At 50.9% G+C, this 24,372-nt stretch overlaps 1 protein-coding gene across 1 annotated transcript in view; it reads right to left on the reverse strand.

The window, feature by feature from the left end:
- CNIH2 (cornichon family AMPA receptor auxiliary protein 2) overlaps window positions 1-23,849 on the reverse strand; it is a 460,347-nt gene extending 436,498 nt beyond the window's left edge. The window contains exon 1 of the mRNA XM_069207924.1: window positions 22,305-23,849. Within this exon, the coding sequence (XP_069064025.1) occupies window positions 22,305-22,385 (81 nt within the window). The 5' untranslated portion in view covers window positions 22,386-23,849. The remainder of the gene's footprint in view (window positions 1-22,304) is intronic.
- Between the last annotated feature and the right edge of the window lie 523 nt (window positions 23,850-24,372).

The raw sequence follows: 24,372 nt of genomic DNA on the forward strand, positions 1-24,372 counted from the left end.
AATGCTCAGGCTGGTATGCCTCCATCAACTGCTATGGGGGAGCGAACAGCGCAGGGGGGTCATGGAGTCAGGGAGAGTTACAAACAGGTAATTTTGGGGCACAGCAATTTAATCCCACCTCTTCCCAGAGGCGGGAGAGGGTCTCAGGGTCCTGGGGGAAAAGGCTCATACACCGGTTAATCTGGATAAATTAAATTTCTTGCTGGAACGGTACGACAAAGCAGATGAAGCAACGCTGCTCTGGTAGGGGTTCACGTGGGGGTTCCGATTAGGGTATACGGAGCCTAAGGGGTGAAGTTGGGCGGACAATCTCAGGTCAGCAGGAACACACAGGAAAGTGGTTTGGGACAAGTTGAGTAAGTAAGTGAGGGATGGCCATTGCCAAATCTGATAATCTCCCATATAGGGGTGGTGCCTAAGAAAGAGCACGGACAGTTTTGCTTGATTCACTATTTGTCTTGGCCGAAAGGGAATTCAGTTAATTATTTAATTTCTGAACAGCGGGTATCAGTGACATTTGCATCAGTAGATGTGGCTTTTCAACTGGTGGAGCAGGTCGGACAGGGGGCTCTGATGGATGAAGAACGACATTAAGTCAGCTTTCTGTTTGCTGCCGGTACTACCTGACAACTTTGAGCTTTAGGGCATTCAATCTGAAGGGGCATGGTATGTGGACAAAGTGCTGCCAATGGGTTGCTCCATTTTGTGCGCACTGTTTGAGTGCTTCAGTGCATTTCTGCAATGTTTATTTCCTGTTCGGCCAGGGCATGAGTTGGTGACGCACTATTTAAATGAATTCTTCATGGTGGGAGAGCACGACTCGCTGCAGTGTTAGAGAGCTTTAGAACAATTTCAGATGATTATGGGGGACCTAGGGGTCCCTTTGGCCCCTTCAAAAACAATGGGCCTCAGTACAACATTGTCATTTTTAGGGATTGAAATTGACTCATTGAGGATGGAGGCCCGCCTGTCTGGTGACAAGACGGAGGCAATGTTGAGGCTGTTGAACGACATGTTGGGAAGGCAGAAGGTGACAGTACAAGACATTCAGGTTTTGTTTGGACATCTGAACTTTACATGTAGAGCGGCACGGGCAGGACGGACGTTCTGCCAGCGACTAGACTTGTCTTTGATGGGAGGGTGCTTGCCTCACTATTGTGTGTGTTAGACAGCGGGGCTGTAGGAGGACCTCAGGAAGTGGAGACATTTTTGGGAAGCCTTTAATGGGGTCCCTTTAAGGGCTTGGGAGGAGCAGGAATGTGATGCACAGATATTTTTTGGTGCGGCAGGAGGGGTAGATTTTGGATCTACTGGCAAGGCAGGTGGTGCACGCAGGAGTGGCCGGCGAACTGGAAAAGGGGAGGGAGGAGTATTGCCTTTCTCGAATTCTTTCCGCTAGTAGTGGCACTGCTATTCTGGGGCAGGAGTTGGCTCATAAGAAAGTGCTTTACGGGATTGACAACATGGCGGTGGTGCATGTGGTTAACTGCCAGTCAGCAAGAGATGAGCAAGCGGCCAAGCTGCTCCAGGTATTTGTCCCCTTGTGTCTCAGAAATTACATTGCATTAAAGGCGAGGCATGTGCCTGGTGTGGACAATGACATTGTGGATGCTTTGTCTCGTTCACAGTGGGAGCGGTTCCTTGGGATGGCAATGGATGTCAAACTGACGGAAGTGCTGATGGCTCCAAATTGGTGGACCATAAAAGACAAGGGATGCTGTAGCTGGTGGCAAACTCATTGGCAGTCTCCACAAGGTGAGCCTACTCGCAGGTATAGAGTGTATTCCTATAAAATGGGCATGTAGGCAGCAGCAGGAATGGAAGAGCGTGGAGGATGTAGTCCAGTTTATATTGACGCTTATCGAGAAGGGCCAGTCTGGGGTGACGATAGCAGGGAAGCTGGCTGGCATCACCTTTATGGGGGAGCTCCTTTGGGGTTATCATCCTTCAGCCAGCAAGTTGGGCACCAGGATGCCTGAAGGGTGGGTTAGGGAGGCGGGTCATAAAGGGAGAGTGAGGAGGCCACTGTTGTTAAAGATATTGGCAGAATTGGTGTTAGTCTGTGTTTTTTCAGCACTTTGATGGTATGTATGTTTTTTAGGGCCTTTAGGGTCTCAGAACATCCACTTGGGGGAGAGGAACTGTGTATTTGGGTTTGTAAGTCAAAGATTGATCAGACTGGATGGGGGTAAGCATGCTTTTATTGCCATAGCCGGTAAGGCTCTTTTCCCGTAGAGTGGGATAGAAGGTTATCATTTCGGAGGGGTGATCCATCCAATATAGTCTTCATGCATGGGGACCAGAAACCAGTCACAGCCTTTCAATTATTGTTTATTCTTTGCCGGGCAGCTGCTGTGTTGGGCCTTGATCCTGCAGATGTTGGCACATATTCTTTCTGCATTGGCTTATCTACAGAGGCAGGGCGGCGGACTGGACTAGGGATTGGGGAGGTGGGTTTTGGAGTGTGTTTGACACTATGGCCCTCATTACAACCCTGGAGGACGGTGTTAAAGCGGCGGTAAGACCGCCAACAGGCCGGCGGTAAAACATTTGCAATTACCACCGTGGCAGAAACCGCCAACATAGACAGCCACTTTAACACTCCAACCGCCACGGCGGTACAAACAAACAACTTGGCGGTCACCGCCAACAGACAGGAAGGAGACAATGTACCGTCCACACTATTATGACAGGCCAATCCGCCACCTTGTCCGGGGCGGATTCACCGCAGATAAAAACATGGCGGAAGCAGGAATTTCGAAGGGAAAACGCTCACCTCTATACACCCCACGAGGAACCAGGACACCATGGACCCGGAACTCCAAATTCTACCTGCGATAGTCTTCCTGCTCCTCTACCAGGAGCACGAACGCCGGCGGCGAAGACCACCGTGAGTAGTGCACCTAGTGCACCTACGACACAGGGGAGGGGGGAGGCAAAAAACAGGGACACACACACGCAACACCCCCCCCCTCACCCCCACCCTCACCCACTACAACACACACATTAATACATGTTGATACATTACAGTTACACCCCCAAGCCCCCTGGAAGAATGCAAAGACAAAAGGAAATGAATGTAACCATTGTAATATATTAAAATCCAGTACTCTAAAATATATATACACTATAAACAAATATATACACCAATAATACAAGTCCAGGTATTGCATCATTTATGGTCCGTGGACCTCTGGGCCCAAAATGCATGGGCGAGGCCCACACAAGATACCCGATCAAAACAGAGAGAACACTGCAGGGGCATCAGATAGAAATACAACAGGCACCTCAGGGGGAAGGGAAGGGGGGGCACCTCAGCCGGATGAGTGCACGACGCCAGATCCACGAGGGGGCTCAATGCCCACTGTTCAATCCTGGGGAGTGCAAAGCCAGAGTCTCTCAAGTCTCTCCAGTGGGTGGTTTGCCCACTGCTTTATCCTGGGGAGTGCAAAGCCACAGTCTATCAAGTCTCTCCAGTGGGTGGTTTGCCCACTGCTTTATCCTGGGGAGTGCAAAGCCACAGTCTCTCAAGTCTCTCCAGTGGGTGGTTTGCCCACTGCTGCATCGTGGGGAGTGCAAAGCCACAGTCTCTCAAGTCTCTACAGTGGGTGGGTTTCCCACTGCCATATCCTGGGGAGTGCAAAGCCACAGTCTCTCAAGTGGATAACAGTCTCCACTGGTTCTGGAGGGGGACTGGTGCCCAGAGTGCTTCCTCCTGTGTAGGACAGAGGCAGTGGATGGATGTCTTCACTGGTTCTGGAGGGGGACTGGTGCCCAGAGTGCTTCACTCACCCCGTGACGAACCCAGTTGTGTCAGTGCCCCTGCCGCTCATGGGCTAGCGGTGCTTGATTTGGTGGTGCCCTGTTCAGCGGTGCTTGATTTGGCGGTGCCCTGTTCAGCGGTGCTTGAGTTTGCGGTACCCTGTTCAGCGGTGCTTGATTTGGCGGTGCCCTCTTCAGCGGTGCTTGATTTGGCGGTGCCCTGTTCAGCGGTGCTTGATTTGGCGGTGCCCTGTTCAGCGGTGCTTGAGTTGGCGGTGCCCTGTTCAGCGGTGCTTGATTTGGCGGTGCCCTGTTCAGCGGTGCTTGATTTGGCGGTGCCCTGTTCAGCGGTGCTTGAGTTGGCGGTGCCCTGTTCAGCGGTGCTTGATTTGGCAGTGCCCTGTTCAGCGGTGCTTGATTTGGCGGTGCCCTGCACAGCCGTGCTTGATTTGTCGGTCCTTCATGGCCCAGCGGGGCTTGTGCTGGAGGTGGCCTCCTGGGCAGCTGGGCTGGGGCTGGCGGTGGCCTCCTGGGCAGCTGGGCTGGGGCTGGGGCTGGCGGGGCCCTCCTGGGCAGCTGGTCTGGGGCTGGCGGTGGCCTCCTGGGCAGCTCGGCTGGGGCTGGCAGTGGCCTCCTGGGCAGCTGGGCTGGAGCTGGCGGGGCCCTCCTGGGCAGCTGGGCTAGGGCTGGCGGTGGCTTCCTGGGCAGCTGGGCTGGGGCTGGTGGGGCCCTCCTGGGCAGCTGGGCTGGGGCTGGCGGTGGCCTCCTGGGCAACTGGGCTGGGGCTGGCGGGCCCTCCTGGGCAGCTGGGCTGGGGCTGGCGGGGCCCTCCTGGGCAGCTGGGCTGGGGCTGGCGGTGGCCTCCTGGGCAGCTGGGCTGGGGCTGGCGGGGCACTCCTGGGCAGCGGGGATGATGGCGGTCTTCTCCGCCGTGCTGCTCTTCCTAGACTTGCCGGATTTCTTGTGGCCCTTCCCCACCTTGGGAGGTGTAACAGCTGACTCCACACTCCCACCGGGACCCCTGGGAGCGGCTTTGGTGGCTGCAGTCTTTCCCCTCTCCCGCCGGGCACTGGCCAACTTCTGATGCTTCACGGGGGGACTGGCTGTGCTGTGGCTCCGTGCCACACTGGCTGTCCTGGTGGCCGGTGCACTCCACATACCTGTGACTACAGGCACCACTTGTCCCGGAGATGTTGTGGCTGAGGTGCTACTTCGGGACCTATGAGATGGACGGGGTGAGGGAGGTGTGGGAAAGAGGTCAAGGCTGGACAGGAAAATTCTTTTGGACACACTGGGACGGGTAGCTGGAGGGGGTTTGGGAGTGGAGGAAGAGGTGGTGGTAGTAGGAGGTGTACGTTTGGTGACTTTGGGTGCAGGTGCATGCGCTGGAGGCTGTCGTGAGGTGGATGGCTGTTGGGTGGGTGTGTGCCTGCGTTTGTGTATCTTCGGAGGGGGTGTCACAGACACACTGGGAGAGGACACAGGGGACGTGTGAATGGTAGTGGGGGTGGTGACTGCACGTGAGCGGGGTGTGCTGGTGGGTGTGCTGGTGAGGGACGTAGTGGCTGTAGAGGTAGTGCATGCAGGTGTGTGTGTGTGTAGACGAGACTGGGAGGGAGGAGGGAGACGACAAGGAGGGGGACACAGTGGAGGCAGTGGATGTTGGTGTGTCTGCATGTGTGTGATGCTTGTGTGAGTGCTTGTGGTATGTGTGGTGCTTATGTTTGCCAGAGCTACCCTTGTGTGTTAAGGTGTGTGCAGGCTGGTCTGATGGTGTGCTTGGGATAGGCAGAGGTACAGGGGATTGGGTCTGGGTGGAGGAAGTTGGAGGGGGGATGCTAGAGACGGGGACAATGGCTGCCATCAGTGCTGAGGCCAGAGTCTGAAAAGCTCGCTGAAGGGCCGCCTGACCAGAATGAATGCCCTCCAGGAATGCATTAGTTTGTTGCAACTGCCTTTCTACACCCTGGATGGCATTCAAAATGGTAGACTGCCCAACAGCGAGGGACCTGAGGAGGTCAATGGCCTCCTCACTGAGGGCAGCAGGGGTGACTGGGGCAGGGCCTGAGGTGCCTGGGGCGAAGGTGATGCCCACCCTCCTGGGTGAGCGGGCACGGGGCGAAGGCTGAGGGGCTGCTGGGAGGGCGGTGCTGGTAGGGGGGTGGCGGCTGTACCTGTAGATGCAGGGGGCACAGATGTTGCTGCCACCACAAGGGAGCTCCCATCAGAGGACGAGTCCGTGTCGCAGGTGTCAGCTCCTGTCCCCGCCGTGGAGCTCCCCTCGCCCTCCGTCCCACTGGGGAATTCAGAGTCCGTAGTCTCGCCCTCCAGGGCCATGTGGGATGCAGCTCCCTCGTGCTCCGGTGCCACTGCTCCTCCGCCTGATGATGCTAATGCACACAAGAACAGGAAGGCCACAAAAAGGGGGGGAGACAGAAGAAAGACATGTTGAGTGCATGGATTACCGCTACCGTTGGTGGACAAGACAGACACAGAAGCCCCCTGCACTACGCCGCGCTCTTGGGCTCTACAGTGCAATTCCTGGGTAATGGCCTACTAAGCTATGGACGACATCTGCACACATAGATGACACAGGGGCATGAATAGCTGTACTTAGCACTCTACAGAGGTGGGGTGGGGGGCCACAGGGCCATGCCTTACGGAGGGGCCTAGCCTACGGAACTCGCCCTGGCCTAGGGAAACCCACAGCCCTCCTCCCCCACCCAGACAACTCCACTGCGTGCAAAGTCAGCTGAATGAGAGTGTACTCACCCCCTTGTGTCTGCTGTGATGCCCTCAAGCGCCCATCCAACTCCGGGTAGGCCACTGCCAGGATCCTGAACATCAGGGGGTCATGGTTCGATGGGCACCCCTCCCACGTTGGGAGGCCATCTCCAGCTGAGCCTCCGCCGTCTTCTTGCTCCAGCGGCGAATGTCCTCCCATCTTTTCCGGCAGTGGGTGCTCCGTCTGTGGTAGACCCCCAGGGTCCGGACGTCCTTGGCGATGGCACGCCAAACATCTTTGTTCTGGTGGGCGCTGACCTACATGAAATGTACAGGGGAAGAAGAGAAGTCATTACCAACTGCACCGTCAAAGTGAGTGGCCCCCATCCCTACCCTTGCCATGTGGCACAGGCGCTCACCGTCTTTCATACATGCAGCACTCTGCCCCCTTCCTTCTTACATCCAGCCCTCTCCACACATGCATAGCCCATACAACATTCTCCCTGTGCACTTACCTGTTTGTCTGGAGGACCGTAGAGTAGCGTGCACTGGGGGAGGACCCCCATCTACGAGCTTCTCCAACTCCTCCGATGTGAAGGTAGGGGCCCTTGCCCCAGACGCACGAGCCATTGTCTCTTCCAGACTGAGGTAACAGCAGCACTTGCAGTGTAGGTCCTCTCCTGTCGAAGATCAGGTATCGAGTGATTGAAGTGATAGAAAATGGCTGTCACGTCCACGGCGGTCACGTCCACGGCGGTGCGTACCATCACCGCCCGCGTACATGGTCATTGGCTCCTGGGACCCATAGGGTCCAATGTTAACCAATGCAGCATTACGCCGCAGTCTCTGACCGCCTACCGCGACGGTGTACAACGCCAGGGCAGTTACCTCACATCCCATTGTCCCACTTTAGAGGTCAGGCAGCCGCCATTTCAGGGGCCAACATGGCCTCATTTTAAATTGCGTCACACATACCTAGGCCTAGTCTCAACACACATACAGGCCACCTTTTGTGTATGATTGGTGTTCTGTGTAAACTGTGGGTACGTACCTCTGAGTTGTGTGACTCTGTGGTCGCTGTTGTCCTTCATAGGCACCGTCCGCTGGGACATGTGAGGAGATGGCGGCATCCTCCGGTGTACCGATTTTTGGTGGACCTGTCGACAATGGAGGAGCGACATTTGATAATCACCTACAGGTTTGACAGTGCCACAATCCAGGAACTGTGTACCCAGTTGGAACCAGACCTGATGTCAGCAATCCGCCATCCCACAGGAATCCCCCCTCAAGTGCAGGGGCTGTCAGTGCTCCATTTCCTTGCAAGTGGGTCTTTTCAAACAACTGTGGCCATGGAATCAGGGATGTCCCAGCCTATGTTTTCCAACGTATTGTCCCGAGTGTTGTCTGCCCTTCTGAAACACATGCGGAGCTACATCGTTTTCCCTCAGGTGGAGGATTTGCCTACAGTGAAAGGTGATTTCTATGCCCTGGGACATATCCTCAACATCATAGGTGCCATTGATGGGACCCATATGGCTTTGGTCCCCCCCACAGGAGTGAACAGGTGTACAGAAACCGGAAGAGTTATCATTTGATGAATGTACAGATGGTATGTTTGGCAGACCAGTACATCTCCTATGTGAATGCCATGTTCCCTGGCTCAGTGCATGACGCTTACATCCTGCGGAATAGCAGCATCCCTTATGTGATGGGTCACCTCCAAAGGCACTGTGTGTGGCTATTAGGTGAGCCCCTGGAAGCAAGACAGTGGAATGGTTGTCTGGGGTTATCCCTACAGGTTAGTGTGTGTCTAACAGTTGTCCCTCGCCATTTGCAAGTGACTCTGGGTACCCCAACCTGTCATGGCTACTGACCCCAGTAAGGAATCCCAGGACCAGGGCAGAGGAACGCTACAATGAGGCCCATGTGCGAACTAGGAGGGTGATCGAGCGGACCTTCGGCCTCCTGAAGGCCAGGTTCAGGTGCCTCCATATGACAGGTGGATCCCTATTCTACTCACCAAAGAAGGTGTGCCAGATCATCGTGGCCTGCTGTATGCTTCACAACTTGGCTTTGCGACGACAGGTGCCTTTCCTGCAGGAGGATGGTCCAATGGCAGTGTTGTTGCAGCTGTAGAGCCTGTGGACAGTGATGAGGAGGAAGCAGAGGAAGAAGACATGCAGAACAGGGACTCAGTGATCCAGCAATATTTCCAGTGAAACACAGGTGAGAATACAATCCTGCCTACTACATGTACTTTTACACTACTACCTCTATCCTGTCTGTCGTTTTCACCCAGTGTATGGTCACTGAGTTGTCACTTTCCCTTACGGTTTCACAGATGTGGGTCCCACTGTGTGTCATCTGCTTAAATTCCTCATGGACTAGAGCTGTGTGACATAGGTATGTTCACATTACTATTTCAAGAACATGTTGTCTCTGTAATTGCAAATACACTATTTCGAAATCACAGACAGACTCCAGATCATTTTGTGCTTTAGGTGTGTTTATTTAAATGCAAAATATTGGAGGGGTAAGTTAAATGGTGAGGGGTGATGGCAGAGGAGTGTCCATGGCAGAGTCCAGTCTATTAGTCTCACAGGTGCAGTGCCCATATGGGCATAGGAGGTGGAGCTGGGGCAGTTTAATTACGGACAGGGTGACAAAATGGGACAGTGGGATGACAATCAGGGTGGTCTCATTTCTTGGCAGGGGTCTTGGCATCGTTCTCTGTCTTGTTCCTGGATCTCTGGGACCGTTTGCGGGGTGGTTCTCCGTCTGCAGGGGGTGGGGTGCTGGTGTGGTGGTCCTGTGGCGGGGCGTCCTGTCCACTAGCGCCGGCGGAGGTGGTAGGCAGTTCATCGTCCATGCTAGTGTCAGGGGCCCCTTGGAGGGCCACAGTGTCCCTCCTGGTGTTGAGTAGTTCCTTCAGCACCCCTACGATGGTGCCCAGGGCGGAGCTGATGGTTCTGAGTTCCTCCCTGAAGCCCATATACTGTTCCTCCTGCATGCGCTGGGTTTCCTGAAACTTGGCCAGTACCGTTGCCATCGTCTCCTGGGAGTGGTGGTATGCTCCCATGATGGAGGAGAGGGCCTCGTGGAGAGTGGGTTCCCTTGGCCTGTCCGCCCCCCGTCGCACGGCAGCCCTCCCAGTTCCCCTGTGTTCCTGGGCCTCCGTCCCCTGGACCGTGTGCCCACTGCCACTGCCCCCAGGTCCCTGTTGTTGTTGGGGTGGTGGGTTATCCTGGGTTCCCTGTAGTGGTGAACACACAGCTGATTGACGTGTCCCGGGGACGGAGGTATGGGCCCGCTGGGTGGGTGCTGTGCTGGTGTTTCCAGAGGGGGGAAGGTCTGTGGTGGCATGTGCCTGTGTGAGGGGAACCGACTGTCCAGAGGTCCCCAATGGTCCGGGCTGGTCATCTAGATCCAGTTGGACAGAGGTGCTGTCATCACTGTGGGTCTCTTCTGTGGGTGGAGTGGACATGTCTGGACCCTCCTGTCCGGTGACGTTGGGTAGGGGTCCTGCAGGGGTGGAAAGGCATGATTATTGCATCTGTGTGTGTCATGGTGTGCAATGGGTGGGTGACCGTGTACCCCAGTGCTGGCATTCCTGTGTGGGACCTTGTGTGAGGATGTTTTAGGGGGGTGTATGGGTATGTGCAGTGTGCATGCTTTGGTGATGGGTGTCCATGCTTTGTTGTTGCATGCAGGGCTTGGTGTTGGGATGGGTGGTTTGTGATATTGGTACATTTGTGAGGAGTTGGTGTGATAGGGGTGAGGGCGAGGGAGGGGGTATGTGATAGCATGCAGGTAGGGTGGGGGATGTAATAGTTAAGATTTGACTAACCAGAGTCCTTTCCTCCACCTACTCCTGCAAGGCCCTCAGGATGCAGAATTGCCAAGACCTGCTCCTCCCATGTTGTTTGTTGTGGGGGAGGAGGTGGGTCCGCCGCCAGTCCGCTGAACCGCCAGGTGGTGTCTTGAGACCACGGAACGCACCTTCCCCCGTAGGTCGTTCCACCTTTTCCTGATGTCCTTCCGATTTCTTGGGTGCTGTCCCACTGCGTTGACCCTGTCCACTATTCTTCGCCATAGCTCCATCTTCCTTGCAATGGAGGTGTGCTGCACCGGTGATCCAAATAGCTGTGGCTCTACCCGAACGATTTCCTCCACCATGACCCTGAGCTCCTCCTCCGAGAACCTGGGGTGTCTTTGCCGTGCCATAGAGTGGTGTAGGTGATGTGTGAGGTGGAGTGTGTGGTGATAAGTGTGGTGATATGTAGTAGTGTGTTGTGTGAGGTGCGTGGAAGTTGTGTGGGTGTTGGTGTTATGTGCCTGTGGATGCTGTTGTATTTGCTGGTGGTGTCTCTCTCTGGCCTTCGTTCTCAATTTTTGTTGTAGGGGTTTGTGGGTGATGTGGGTGTGTGTTTTATATTGTATTGGTTGTGTGGGACTGGTGTGTGTATGTGTCTCAGGTGTGTGTATTTTGAATCGTCCAATGTGGCTGTGTTTTGTAAATGTGTGTGTATTTTGAGCGCGGCGGTGTGTACCGCCAATGGAATACCGCGGTTGAAAGACCGCTGCGTGGATTCGTGTGTCGTGATAGTGTGGGCGTATTTCTGTTGGCGTGATGGTGGAGGTTTTGTTTTCGCCAGTTTATCACTGACCTTTGGTGTGGCGGACTTGTGTGGGTGTCTGAATTTTGGCGGGTTCCGAGATGTGGGTCATAATAGCTGTGGCGGATTTCCGCTGCTGCGGTGGTGTGTTGGCGGTCTTCTGCACGGCGGTAAGCGGCTTTTACCGCCAATGTTGTAATGAGGGCCTATGTGTGTAAGGGTGAAGATGAAGTATAGCTATGTTGTTTGGTGATTTTATTTGTTTTTGTACTTTTCAGGTTCTATGGCGGGTCCAGAAAACCCAGTGCTGTCGAAGGGCACTCCTTCATCAAATGGGCAAGCAGCCAAGCACAGAAAGGATGGCAGGGGTGCAATGTGGGTTTAAATTCGGCTTCCATTAGCTTGTAATGGCATGGGAAAGGGGGTATAAAATGGTCTGAATTGTTACCAGCCTTGAATTGGTGGATAGTGAAGAGGCGGTGTCCTGATTTGTTGTTGATTCATTTGGGGGAAAATGACCTCGTAGTGAGAAAATGGCTCCAGTTGATGAAGGACATGAAAAGGGATCTTTGGGAAATCCTGCAATTGTGGTCAGGTTGCCATGTGGTTTGGACCACTTTTATTTCGCGTTGGGTGGGCGGGGGTTCAGAGACCTGGGGCTATTGAAAGGGCGCGAAAAAAGATTAACGAGGAGATTAAACATTTTGCCAAGGAAAAAGGGATCACAATTTTGGAACATACAGACATTCTCTTACAGGACGAGGCGTTTTTTAGAGGAGATAGGGTCCATCTGTCCTTTGTGGGCATGGAGCCATACCTGTTGCATATTAAGGATTGTTTGCATAGTTTGTTTGGAGTGTCGTTTGAGAGTCTGGGGTCAGGGGCTAAGGAGGGGGGCAGAAAAATACTTCTGGGTTTTTTCTGGGTGGCGGGGGCAGGGTCCAGTTCACTTTATTTGCAGAGTTTTAGGCTTTAAAGCGGCAGCCCAGATAAAAGGAAAAGGATAGACTGTCCTGCGCTTGGACAAGCCAGGTTGTTCAATGTTCAGCTTGAAGTTATGATAGTTACAGTCGCAGAGTTTTTGGCAGGTGAGAGGAGTTGTAAATCAGCAACCACGCAGTTAATAAGAAGTACAGGATTGCGAGAAAGGAAGCGGTGGAAGGAAAGGAGAGGGTAGGATAGGGTTGCGGTGCTGCAGAGGTATATGAATGTATAGTGAGGTCATTAGTTTTGTGATGACAAAAGCCTAGGGTATATTATTGTTAGGTGCACCTGTCTTCAATAAAGCGCCCTTTTTCACAGAGTACAGCGTCAGTCTGCTCTCCCCTTTTCCCCAATGTCAATTAATATCCCTGAGTTATGAAAGATTAGGGGAGTGGACACATTTTTCGGGAGGACGGGTGGTATCAAGGTGTATTAAGCTACGGCATCATGCGCCACAGCAAGCGACCGTGTGCCACAAAAGTCAGAATAGCGTGGAACAAAAACTCTGACTCTTTCTCTAAGGGAGTCGCACACAGGCCTGCAGAAGGGCTTATTTCCACCCTGTCAGAAATGGCACCTCAGCACGTCACCGAACAGGGAGTACTGAGCAGCAGCGAAGGCTGTCAGCTCGTCCTGTTCTCTTCCGTGAATGTCTAGCTGATTTGTCTTGCCAATAAAATATTATTTAACCGTGAGATGGAAAAGTGCAGAGAAATGGAGAGAGAGCGGAGACAAATGGAGGTGGGGGTGGAGGGGCGGGGGCGTAAGGGATAGTGAGGGTAGGGAAACAGACAATACGAATGAGTAGAAAGAGGAGGCACAAAAAAGAGAGCAGCGCAGAGAACAAATCAGAAGAGCGGCTGTAAACCGGAGATTGATAGAGGGAAAATGACAGGACATGTGAGGCTGAGAGAAGACAGAGGAGATAAGAGCACGAGATGGACTACTTGGGTAGATGGGTATTGGAGAGAGATGACAGAGAAGATGTGAGAAGTTAGAGGTGAAATGGAAGCGACAAGGAGAAAGCGAGCAGAGATATAGGGGCGCGAATAGAGAGAAGGAGATGAAGAGGCGGATAGAGTCGGTCAAAGAAGGGGGGAGATGAATAGAGATGGAGTATAAAGAGACGAGTAACATGGTTAGGGAAGGAAGGATAAGGGAAGCTAGAGGGATAAAATGAAGACATAAGGGGGTGGCGTTGAAAAATGTCTAGGAAAACAGAAAAGGTGAATAGATGGGGAAGATAGCTAGCGAGGGGAGAACGACAGAGAGGGCCGACCCTATTTTGACGGGAAAGAAACAGAGAAAAGGGGATATCGTGGGACGGGGTAGAAGGGAAAGATATTTGTATAATGGTGGAAGCGGGGAGAGTGTATAGCTTGGAGTGATAGATTGGTTGAGATGAGGATGAGGAGCATCGAAAAGTAGCCGATGAAATGGTAACGTATTGAGAGGAGAAGGGCATATGGAGGAAATTAACAAGAAGGTTGAAATAGGAAACGAAAGAGCGAATACAATAGACAAAGGAGGGAGGGCCAGGGAGGACTAAGACAGGAGGGACCCTGCCTGAGGCACTCTCCCCCTCCCTGGATGCCATAAGGGTTAAGCTGTTCAAGTGTTGGTACCCGAGCTCATCATTGTAAACAGATGCAGTTGCCATGGTAGCGAGCAGCGGATCCATGGCGACAGAGAGCTCAAAAAGGAAAATTTAGGGGAGAAAATTGGAGAAAGAAAAAAACAGAGTCCTTCGTGTGCGAGACTACAAAGATGCTGGCAAGCACTCTCATCTGAGACAACACCCTGTTGGACACTCGTCCACAAGGAGGCACCCCATTCTAGAAACACCATGTGTACAGACTCCAATGTCAGAGACGCCTTCTCCATAGAGAACACTCCGTGTAATACCCACCATGAGAGGCAACTCGAAGACAGCACCTCAGACACTAGAGTCACGACATTAAGCTCTGAGAGACAAGCAGACACTCCTCAGAGACACTCGCGTTAGGCAGGCTACTAATATATACTGTTCAGACCGGTACACCCTACGGAGACACCAAAACAGACACGCACAAAGAGACACGTTAAGACATACAAAGAGACACGTTAAGAGATAACCCCATTACTGAGATACACTTAGAGACACCCTCCGAAAGAAACACCTACCTCATATGGGCTAACTTCAGATAGGTTCCCTAAAAAGAAGCACCAACTGACCACTGTAAGAGAAACCCACATTCAGAGACACCTCAGTAGAACTGCCTCCCTAAAGACCACCCTTCAAAGCAATACCACTAAAGGATGTCCGACAAAACACCCCTTCAGATACAACAGTCTTCGGGTGATCCTACATTCAGTTTTAGAAACCCATTAGGCACAGGCCATTCAGATATCTTATCCACAGGGAGAAATCTAAGTACATCTTGAAGAGACACTTCTGAGACATATCTAGGATGGATGGCTTGAAGAAAGAAAGAGGAAGGAAAAGGCTATCACAGACAGTGATAGGCTAGACACTCTGATAAAAATCACACCCTTCACATACTGCAGAGAGGCAACTCGTTGATATGAACCTCAGAGAGAGTTACCTTAGAGCTATGCAAACTCGGTGGGAACCTCAAAAAGACTAACCTTACAGCAGGCTTCTCAGAGTAGCTTATGAGCCACTGGTAGCTCTCCAGCTACCAGTAAGTAGCTCCCTTCTGTGCCACCCAACCTATTAAATTAGACGCTTTTGTTTCTTTTAACTAATATCTGAATACACATTTTGAAAAATGTGTGTATTTTCAGTACTCATTGGCTGATGTTTGTAAAAAAGTAAAATATATTTAAAGCTAACATTTAAATTGAAATCAAGCTGCATTGAGCAGACTTTAGTAGCCATACTAAGGTATTCCAACCAGGGAAAGCATTTTAAATATATTTTTTCAAGTTAATGCTTGGTTTTATATATACAAAATGTGAACAATGTGTGAATTTTCATAACTCATAAGCTGATGTTTGCAGAAAAATGGCTGAATTTCCAAAATATATTTCAAGCTGATATTTAAATGATACATCATGCTCCACTTAAAAACCTTACTAATATCTCCTCGTGGCTAAAGGGATCACAGGTATGGCAGATAACTGTTGTTCATGTTATAGCACTCCACATCGATAAAGCATTTTTACATATTACTCCTGATGCGCTGATGCCATCACTACTGTTATCTTGTCTGATGTGGTCACAACTACAACACTGATAATATTTGTGGCTCTGGATGATTTTCATGAACGTAGGTGGCTTTTTAATATAAAAATAAATGTTTCAGACTCCTGCCTTAGAGAGCTGCCAACTCAGAAATACCATAGAGAGATAGCGACCTAATAGACAGTCTACAACAGAATGAATTCTCCTTGGAGGACTCCTCCAGGAATACACTGCTCTCACCCTCAGACAGGCAAATTAGAAGCCAACACTAAAGAAACAGACCTTTAGAGAAACACCACCATCAGAAAAACACCATCTTAGTTACACCTCAGTCAGGCTACCAAAACTCAACTGCTTCTCACAAAGACACCACTCAAAAAGACACGACTAACGTCAAAATATTTGAGTTTGCCCCAATTTTTAAATGCGTGAACCTACCCTGAGTCAATGAGATGCAAGGTAGGCGTTGCCATCTAAAAAATGGTGCTAACCCCATAGCCCCATATTTATCCCCCGTGCTAAAATGACACACAGGTGGGAGGAGGGGCTGAATAATCGTGCAAAGCTTGCTTTGCACTATTATTCAACGCCTGGGTCACACCATGCGTTAGGGGAGCTGTGGACCCATTTCCATGATTAAACACCATGGAATGGATCCACAGGGACCCTCCTCAAGTCCCAGGAACACCCACACCAGAGCGACACCGGAGAATGGGGGAACCCCATCCCAGGTAAGTAGGTATAGGTAAGTATTTTTTTTATTAAAGTGCCATCGGGGGCCCAACTTGGGGCCCCCTACATGGCATAGAGTGCAATGGCCATGCCCAGGGGACACTGGTCCCCTGTGCTGGCCATTGGGGTGGTGGGCATGTCTTCTGTCTTTTCTAAGACAGGAGTCATGTGGTATGGATGGTGTTGCATTAGAAAATGGCACTAGGTTGGTTAGAGGCATACCACCACTCCCACCTGGCTTGTGCCATTCCATAAATATGACACCCAGTTGGTGCTCACAAATGGTGCAAGCCGGTGCTAAGCTTTTTGATGCAAAACTGCGTTAGTGCAGTTTTGAATCAAAAACTATAAATATCCCCTTACTCTCCTCATAAAGAAACAGCACACTCTCCGAGAAAAAAACAAGTCTCTTCCGAAGAGACACAACCTACACACATGAAATCCTTAATGTGATGGCCATCCATTTCAGAGAGATGAATCACTCAAAATGATGCACAATCTAAGAAATATTGGACACGAACATTCAACACAGAAGCCCTAAAAAACAGAAATATTACACATCCACATGCTCACACAACTGACTGAGAGACACTAAAAGAGGTTCGCGCAATTCGCTACCTTTGAAACCCAGGTGCATCTGAACAACACGTGCACTCCTCTGAAACTGTGGCTGCGAGAGAAAGTGACAGAGGGAGGAAGGGAGGGGAATTAAAGACATAAGTAAGACAGGCACTTCAGCCAAACAAACATACACTCTCATTGGAAACACAGAAGCAAACACATCAGAACTGCAGGTGTGAAACACAGAGATGCAAACCTATTCCAGAGGTAGACATAGTTTGAATGAATTCATACACATAACAGAGATGAACAACACAGTCACCCACATACCTTAAGAATAAAGGGAGTCAGACTGGCCGACCGACGATAGAAAAAGACTTGCATCTAAGACATTCATGCCTTACAGTAGAAGGTGCTGAAGCTGGATTTAGACCGTGGGTTGGTGCCTAAGGGTGACATATGGGCCGTTTTTCAGCGTCTCTGCTTCATTCCACCCCTGCCAGGCCATCGCACTGAGAGTATAGTGGACGAGGGAGGGAATGAGTCTGAGAATAGGCCTCGCAAGGGGGCAAGCATTGCTATGGCTTTTGGGCATCTTCACTTCACTTTCCCCAGGCTAGGGTGTGGGCCATTCTCACTTTGGCACTCTGGCCCAGAAGCGGTCTCTTTTCCCTGACCCCCTTCCTCACTGGACCATCACATTCAGGCCATTTTGGGCAGAGAAGGGTGGGAGTATGCAGGGGCCTCACTGAGGGGCTTGGTGATTTTTTGGCTGTTGGGCCACCTTCACCTCAGCACTCCTGCTGCAAATGTGTGCTTTCCTTGACACTTCACGTGCCAGGCCATTGTCCTGAGACCATGGTGAGCTGGAGACAGGCTGAGTAAGAGAAGTGGGCTTGGCCTCACTGGGGGACAGGTGTTGTCACCTTTGCCCCAATGTCTTCAGTCCTTGGAGGAGGGGGTGTATTGGCAAAAGACTTGTTTTGAGACCACCTTGCCCAGACCAAAAATAGAGAAGGTGTGGGTTAGGGCCATAGCTGGAGACTTTGGAACTTGGGAAGTAGGTTTGGGTCCCAGCCTCAGCTGAACATCCTGTGGCTTGGGCTAAGTTCACTCTATATAAAACTTCAAAAAGAAATGGCCATTTGGCATTGTTTTAAGATTCTACAAAGGCCTGCACAATAATTAAAGAGGATCCTTAGTATAAAAACATATACATATCAGTCTTTAATATGCCTTCTCTGTCTCTGTTTAATTTAACTATCAGTTGTGGTTCAATATCTATATATTTATTGCTTTATTCCTGCTATAGAAAAAAAAATTCTACTCTATGTCCCATCCTATACCTCTTTCAATATATCCTCTACTTCCACTTTCTGACTCATCCCAAACCTCATTTTACTACTATGATCTCCCTTTATAGACTCTTCCCTCCTTTAAGCTATTCAGTCCAACTAACATACATACAATGTCCACTGACCAAATTAACAATTTATAGGTCCCTATACTAATTCACCACTATGCCACTTTGTGTCCCAGAGTAACATGCTACTCGCCAAAAAGCGCTTCAACTCCTCATCAGGGGTAGTAAACACTATATAAAGACAATTACAATAAGGCAGCTTTAAAACATATTTGAAAGTGCTTTCATCATACATTTGCTGTTTACAATACATTCTAATCAGCGAAAAAAATATCGGCTTTGAAAATGTAAAATCCTGCAGATGGCAACCCTAGCCAGATCAGGTGTTATTTCACCTCACATGCCTAGGGGAGAAAAAGCAATGCATCTAGTTTTCACCAATGTTACTAGTTTTATGGGTTTTAAAATGCTTACGTTACCAAACATTTCTCTAAAAATGAGTCCACTGAGACTAACCAAACGGTGTTGCATTAAAGGGCACGATCCAGGGGCCTAATTGTGATTCTAATCAGACTCTAGAGTGGGGGAGACAGATAAGGGGCGAGAGAGAGGGAGAGAAAGGACGAGAGACAAAGAGAGGGTGGACAGTGTCCAATGGGAGCGAGAGAGTCAAGAAAAGAGAGTGCCAAGAAAACGTGTGAGAAATAGATGGATAAAGAGACATAGAGAGCGACTGAGAGAGTTACAGAGAGAGAAAGAATGTGAGGAGAGTGAATGAAAACAAGAGAGAGATAGGGACAAAGACGAGGAAGAGATGTTGAGGGTTAGGGGAACGAGAGAGTGCTAGAGATCACGAAAGACAAAGAGGTACAAAGGTCACAGAAACATAAATTTAAAAGAGACGAGCATCAGAGTGACACAAACAGGTCTGAGAGTTGCAGGCGCTACACACGGAAACAACGGAGCCACCCACAGTTCTGAAACACGCTGGTGACACAGAAATCGGAAACACACACATACAAGCCCCTGGCGATACACAACGCTCAGATATAGCTCAAGAGGCGCGCGCAAACACACAGCTCGGAGGCATACAGGCACACCAGGCAACCATGTACATTATAGATACAGACCCTCACCTCTAATACCTCCAAGAGGTACTCTCTGCAAAAGGAAGGTACGTGTCAGAGTCGGTATACGGGTAAGAGAGTCTTTAAACACGGCTGGGTGGTCCATCTTAGTGACATACTCGGAGAAGTCACAAAGCTGCATGTACACACACATCGCGGAGACGTACAAGTCTGAGTTGCTTATTACCGGAGGAGTAAAGTACGAGGGAGAGCCGCCAAAGCCCCAAGCTAACCCCCACACACCCTTGCAACATTTGACACCTGATACAACACCTGACGCGCATTTCTACCTCAAACAGGTAATTAGAAAAACACACAAATGCATTTGACACATGCGCTTCAGAAACACACACACACAAACCCCAGACTGATAACTATCTGTAATTCACAAACATTTCAGTCAAACAGGAAATCACCATGCAAACGTGACATTAGCAGCGTTCCAACCATCAAAGCTACTTTGCCATGATGCACACGCAAGTGACACATATAGGAGAAGCACGAATCTGACCGCACACATCCGTCTCAGGCATGGCAACACGAAGGGTTCGCATATTAGATATCACCCGCCAACAACGACGACATACTCCACACATACACAGGTAAGCCTCTCATACACATGCCCAAGCATCCAGCCCCCGACACAGAGTCTAAAACCTATCTCCGCGGTACCTTAGCTTTTGGACACACGCGTTTCACCCCTACGCTCACCTCACATGTGCCTTTCACACGCATCCTTTTCGCACCCTAGCACCGCGCATAACTCTCCCACACCTATCAGAAATCCGCACACACCTCTTCCTAGCACCAAGCTATATCACCCAGACCTCATGCATAGCAACACAGCTCATGAACAAGCTCTGCTTTTCACATCGGTACTTCTTGTTACAAAGCATTCGCCAGTGACACGCTTCGCGCTCGTCTTTGTCGCACACACCTCTTTCACGTCACCCGTTCACAATCATTCACCTAAAACGCACATCTTTTAGCCGGTCGCTCCTCTTTCATATACCTACATACTGCACGCATACCTCTTATATACACCATTTTCAAACGCACACACCGACTCCGCTTATCGCAGGTATCTGTTGACACCTCTTTCAAAACCCACATACTTTACAGGTAAATTTGTTACATGCACCTACTTCGCATTCACCCAAATACTTCACTCACATATATTCCAGGAAATCGTGTATGTCCCATACACCTCTTTCAAGTATCCAAACACCTAGGACACAATTAGTATGCACCTGGCTCACGCTTGTTCCTCACAACCATACAGTATAACCACGGCTTTTTCGTAATCACACATTCATACATCTCCACATAAACATAGACAACTTTTTGCACGCCTCAGTCGCACACTTGTTCCACACAAGCACACACTGCCTCACAAATCCAAAGACTCAGCGACCCAACAACAACTATATGACACAAACACTTTAATCATCTCTTTCACACATCAGCTCAATACATTCTTAGCTTTCGCGCATCCAAGCACCGCCCACACCCATTCCCAGAATCAACACACCTCACTGACATATTTTACACGCAGACGTGTGTCTCACACACCTCCTTCAAAGGCAAGTAACGCTTTCTATACTTGCACGCGCATCTCTTTCAGACACTCCTGCGCTTGGATCACATCTCGTTCATCCATCAGCTCAACACACCTGACAGAACAGAGCTTTCATACATCCGACCCTCTCATTTACACCCCCTTAGCACAGGAGCAGCATCTCTCACAATCTTTGTAAACAGCCATACACCCAGCACATTTTCCCCATATCCACATTCTTATTTCACACACCTTACACACACTTCCTACACCCAGGCCCCGGGTAAAACAGTTCATTAGATTTACACATTCTTCTCACGCCATGCAACTGGGGTGCGAAAAAGGCCCGCGCACACCTATCGTGCACATCTACGTCCTCGCGAGAACCTGTCACCTGTTCTCGCTCCTCTCATATTTCTTTCAGTCATGCAACTCACACATTATATGCCACATACACCCACCCCTCACTCCTCTCTCTTAAATGCCCACTCCCTCGTTTAGACCGGTGTCACAAAGCCACACGTGCCTTTGACATCTTTCAAACAAATCAGGCACCTTACACGCACATCCGCTATTCTAATTTTCACTCCTTTCACATATCCACACAAACATATACAACACCTTTTTTACACATCTGTGCACCTCAGCACACGTCTTTCCAACATCGTGACCGCATTCACACATCTATGCACCTCACACACATCTTTGACACATCCACACACCCAGCGCTTACGAAACGTCTCACACATGCTTCTTTCACAGAGCCAGGTTCCTCGTTCATCTTCCACCCCCCCACCCCCATATTATGGCCTCGACGGGCACCCATCTCACACGTGTCTCTTTCGCGAGTCCACACTCCTTATAACGGCACCAGATTCCAAAACACACACCCCTCACAAGAACACGAACAACATCTCTCGTAATGAACCCTCTTTCACATATCAGCGTAATAGAAACATACGCCATTTTCTACATCCACGTAATACGAGCACCCCCTTCACAAACTGAAGCCCCCAGAAGGTCCTTCTTTCACAAACACTTTACACTTAGATAGCTGTCACAGTCGAATTCCACAGAAGCACATTCTTCGTGCGTTCGTAGAAACAAACGCCTATTAAGGGCGCACAGCGACACATACGATTGATATAATCAGATTCACACACTGGCTCTCACAATTTAATTTACCCGCCAAGACACAGGCGCGTCTTCTGACCACCTCACCCCCCATTGTTTTGTACTCCCAGTCACACAATATTGGCTAAAAGACGCAATGGGTGATTTCAAACCAGCGTAAATTGGAATTCGGGCAAGCTCCGCTTCCTGGCACACCAGCCTGCACAGCATTAAATGCACTAGAATATGTGGCTGCTGTGGGTGTCTCTGTGCCCCTACTTCGGCATTCCCTAATCGTGTTACTTTATATTTTGAATAGTATCAGGCGACACCCTCAGCAACCCACCAGGCCTTTGTATTCATTTGGAACCACCAGAACTTGGATGCCATCCCCTGTCCTACTCTCAAGTCGTGCAGTCTGTTTCTTTTTCCCAAAGAACCCACTCTGGACCCAAACTGCCACTAGGACGATACCTCCAGTGACTAATCCGAAACACACACACATTTTGTGAGGTTCCCACCTTTGTTAACCCCACCGCCTTCTTTTGCAAGTGAAAAGTGGTCGCGTTTTACTCACATGCCAGATGACGAAGAAGATGAGGGATGCGCACAGCACCAGTGTCAACATGTAGCAGAAGGCTGCAAAGGTGAAGGCCATGACGGTGGCCGCCAGATCGGCGACGGGGGTGCGGGCAAGGCCCGCGCAGACCCAACACTGAAAACCTGCCCTCTGGGCCGCTGCCCGACTCGATGCCCCGGTGCCAGGTCCCACAGGTGTCGTTCTTCGTTGGCGATGCTCCTGTGTGTATCTGCGCGGTGAGTTGGGTAGTCACCCGTCCGGCACCACCACGCCACCACCAAGAATGTGCTTATTCCTCAATCAGTGCGGCTGGCAGGGGTAGCACCTCGCTCTAGCTTCGTATTGGTACCCAGTTCCCAGTCCTCGTTGTAGCGTGCACATAAATTAACTCCTTCCCCCCTCTATCAGTGCCTTATTCTCCCACCCATGCCAACTAATCACAGGCTCCCGGGGGCTAGCACCCGCACGCTCAGTCTTTACTCGCCACCGGCTAGTCGCTATCGACTGGCCCTCAAGTGTCCACTCCTGGTCGTGGTGAGCTCCGGAGTCCGCATGGCTCCGCGCCCAGGACCTGATCTTCGAACTGGAGGGGGTTGCGGAGCGGAAGGTGGGGCTGGATTTCAGCAGCCCCCTAGGTACCGCCTCCTGGCGGCGGCGGAAGACCCCCTGTCTGCTGTCGCCGTCAGCGGCAGGTGGCTGTCGCCTGCTGTACCTCTCCGTCCTTCCAGCCACTGGCTGCGCGCCGCTAACTCCCGCCCTCGGGTGGGGAACGAGGGGGGCTCCTGGCTGGCTCTCCTGCGCTCGCGGTCGTGCAGGTGGGGAGGTCACTTGTTGGGTGTCCCTTACCTCTGCCCTTGTGTAGGGGACTCAGGTAGGTGCTGGACCAAGGATGTGCGTCCCTCCAAATCCACAGCAGTCGAGCGAAGATTCAGGTTCGACGGCACCTGGTGTCACCAATGGTTAGACGGCCGAGTGCACGGCCATGGGTGTCACTGCACCTGCTGCTGCCTGGAGGATGCTCAGGTGAGCGCTGGTCCGGGCAGCGCCCTCTGCATTTGCTCGGTGCGAGATACGCAGGTGGAAGCTGTTACGTGGATGCTGACTCCATGGGGTAGGAAGAAAGATCGCAGGCGCGCTCGGGGGGTCCCTGTCGCACACCCCTCCCCCACCTCAATTAAACATACAATATCGCATCTCAGCCGATGCCTCTCCCCTACATTCGTTTCCAACCAGCGGTGGCCGGAGGGGAGGGCGGAGCGAAGCAAGTGCGAGGGCGCAATTTGGGAATGGGAGCGGACGAAACGGAGCCAGAGGGAGGATAGAATGGGCGCTATAGAGGGTGAGAGTGAAGGAGAGTGAAAGAGTTCCAGGGTTGAGGAGACAGGGAGCGGGAGAAGGGAGAGACAATAGGCGGGGAGCAATGGGGAGATGGATATAGGCGAGAGTTGGCGATTGGGGACAGTGGGCGAGACAGAGAGGTGGACCACGAGATAAAAGGAAAGGCGACGTGAAAAGGTGGAAGGGGAGACAGGGGTGAAGACTGAGGGAGAAGGATGGAAAGAGAGGCATGGGGCCAGGGGCAGCGGGGGCTGGCGTGAAAGAGAGAACTAACCAGTGTTGGAAGTGGAAGAAAATTATTACACGGAACCCATAAATTGGGGATCGAGGTGTGGCCGCGGGACGGGTCACGAGGGGTGAGGCATGAAAAACAGAGTGCGATAGTCAACTTACACATTTATTTTTTAAACACTGCAGCAAAGAAACTGACAAGGAGAAAAGTGATAGTATGTCTGCTGTGACAATTAACTGCTCGTGAAGAGGCTCTATTCTGTTAAGACACCTGCTGTAGAGCTATTTGTGTGACTACCAATTTTCAGGGGGTAATAATAATGGTTAGCTAACTGCTGGTTAATGCCTACCAGTTGGGACGAAATGTGACTCCTACGTCTTGTAACCCCCAATGTTTTATGTAACATTTTCCCTACATTGATGTACACGCCTGTATGCTATATTGTTTCTGTGTACCAGGCATAAGTGATGTAAGGCACTCTGACACCTTGCTTCA

Source organism: Pleurodeles waltl, chromosome 9, assembly GCF_031143425.1.
Source record: "Pleurodeles waltl isolate 20211129_DDA chromosome 9, aPleWal1.hap1.20221129, whole genome shotgun sequence".
In the NCBI taxonomy this organism is placed as follows: domain Eukaryota; kingdom Metazoa; phylum Chordata; class Amphibia; order Caudata; family Salamandridae; genus Pleurodeles; species Pleurodeles waltl.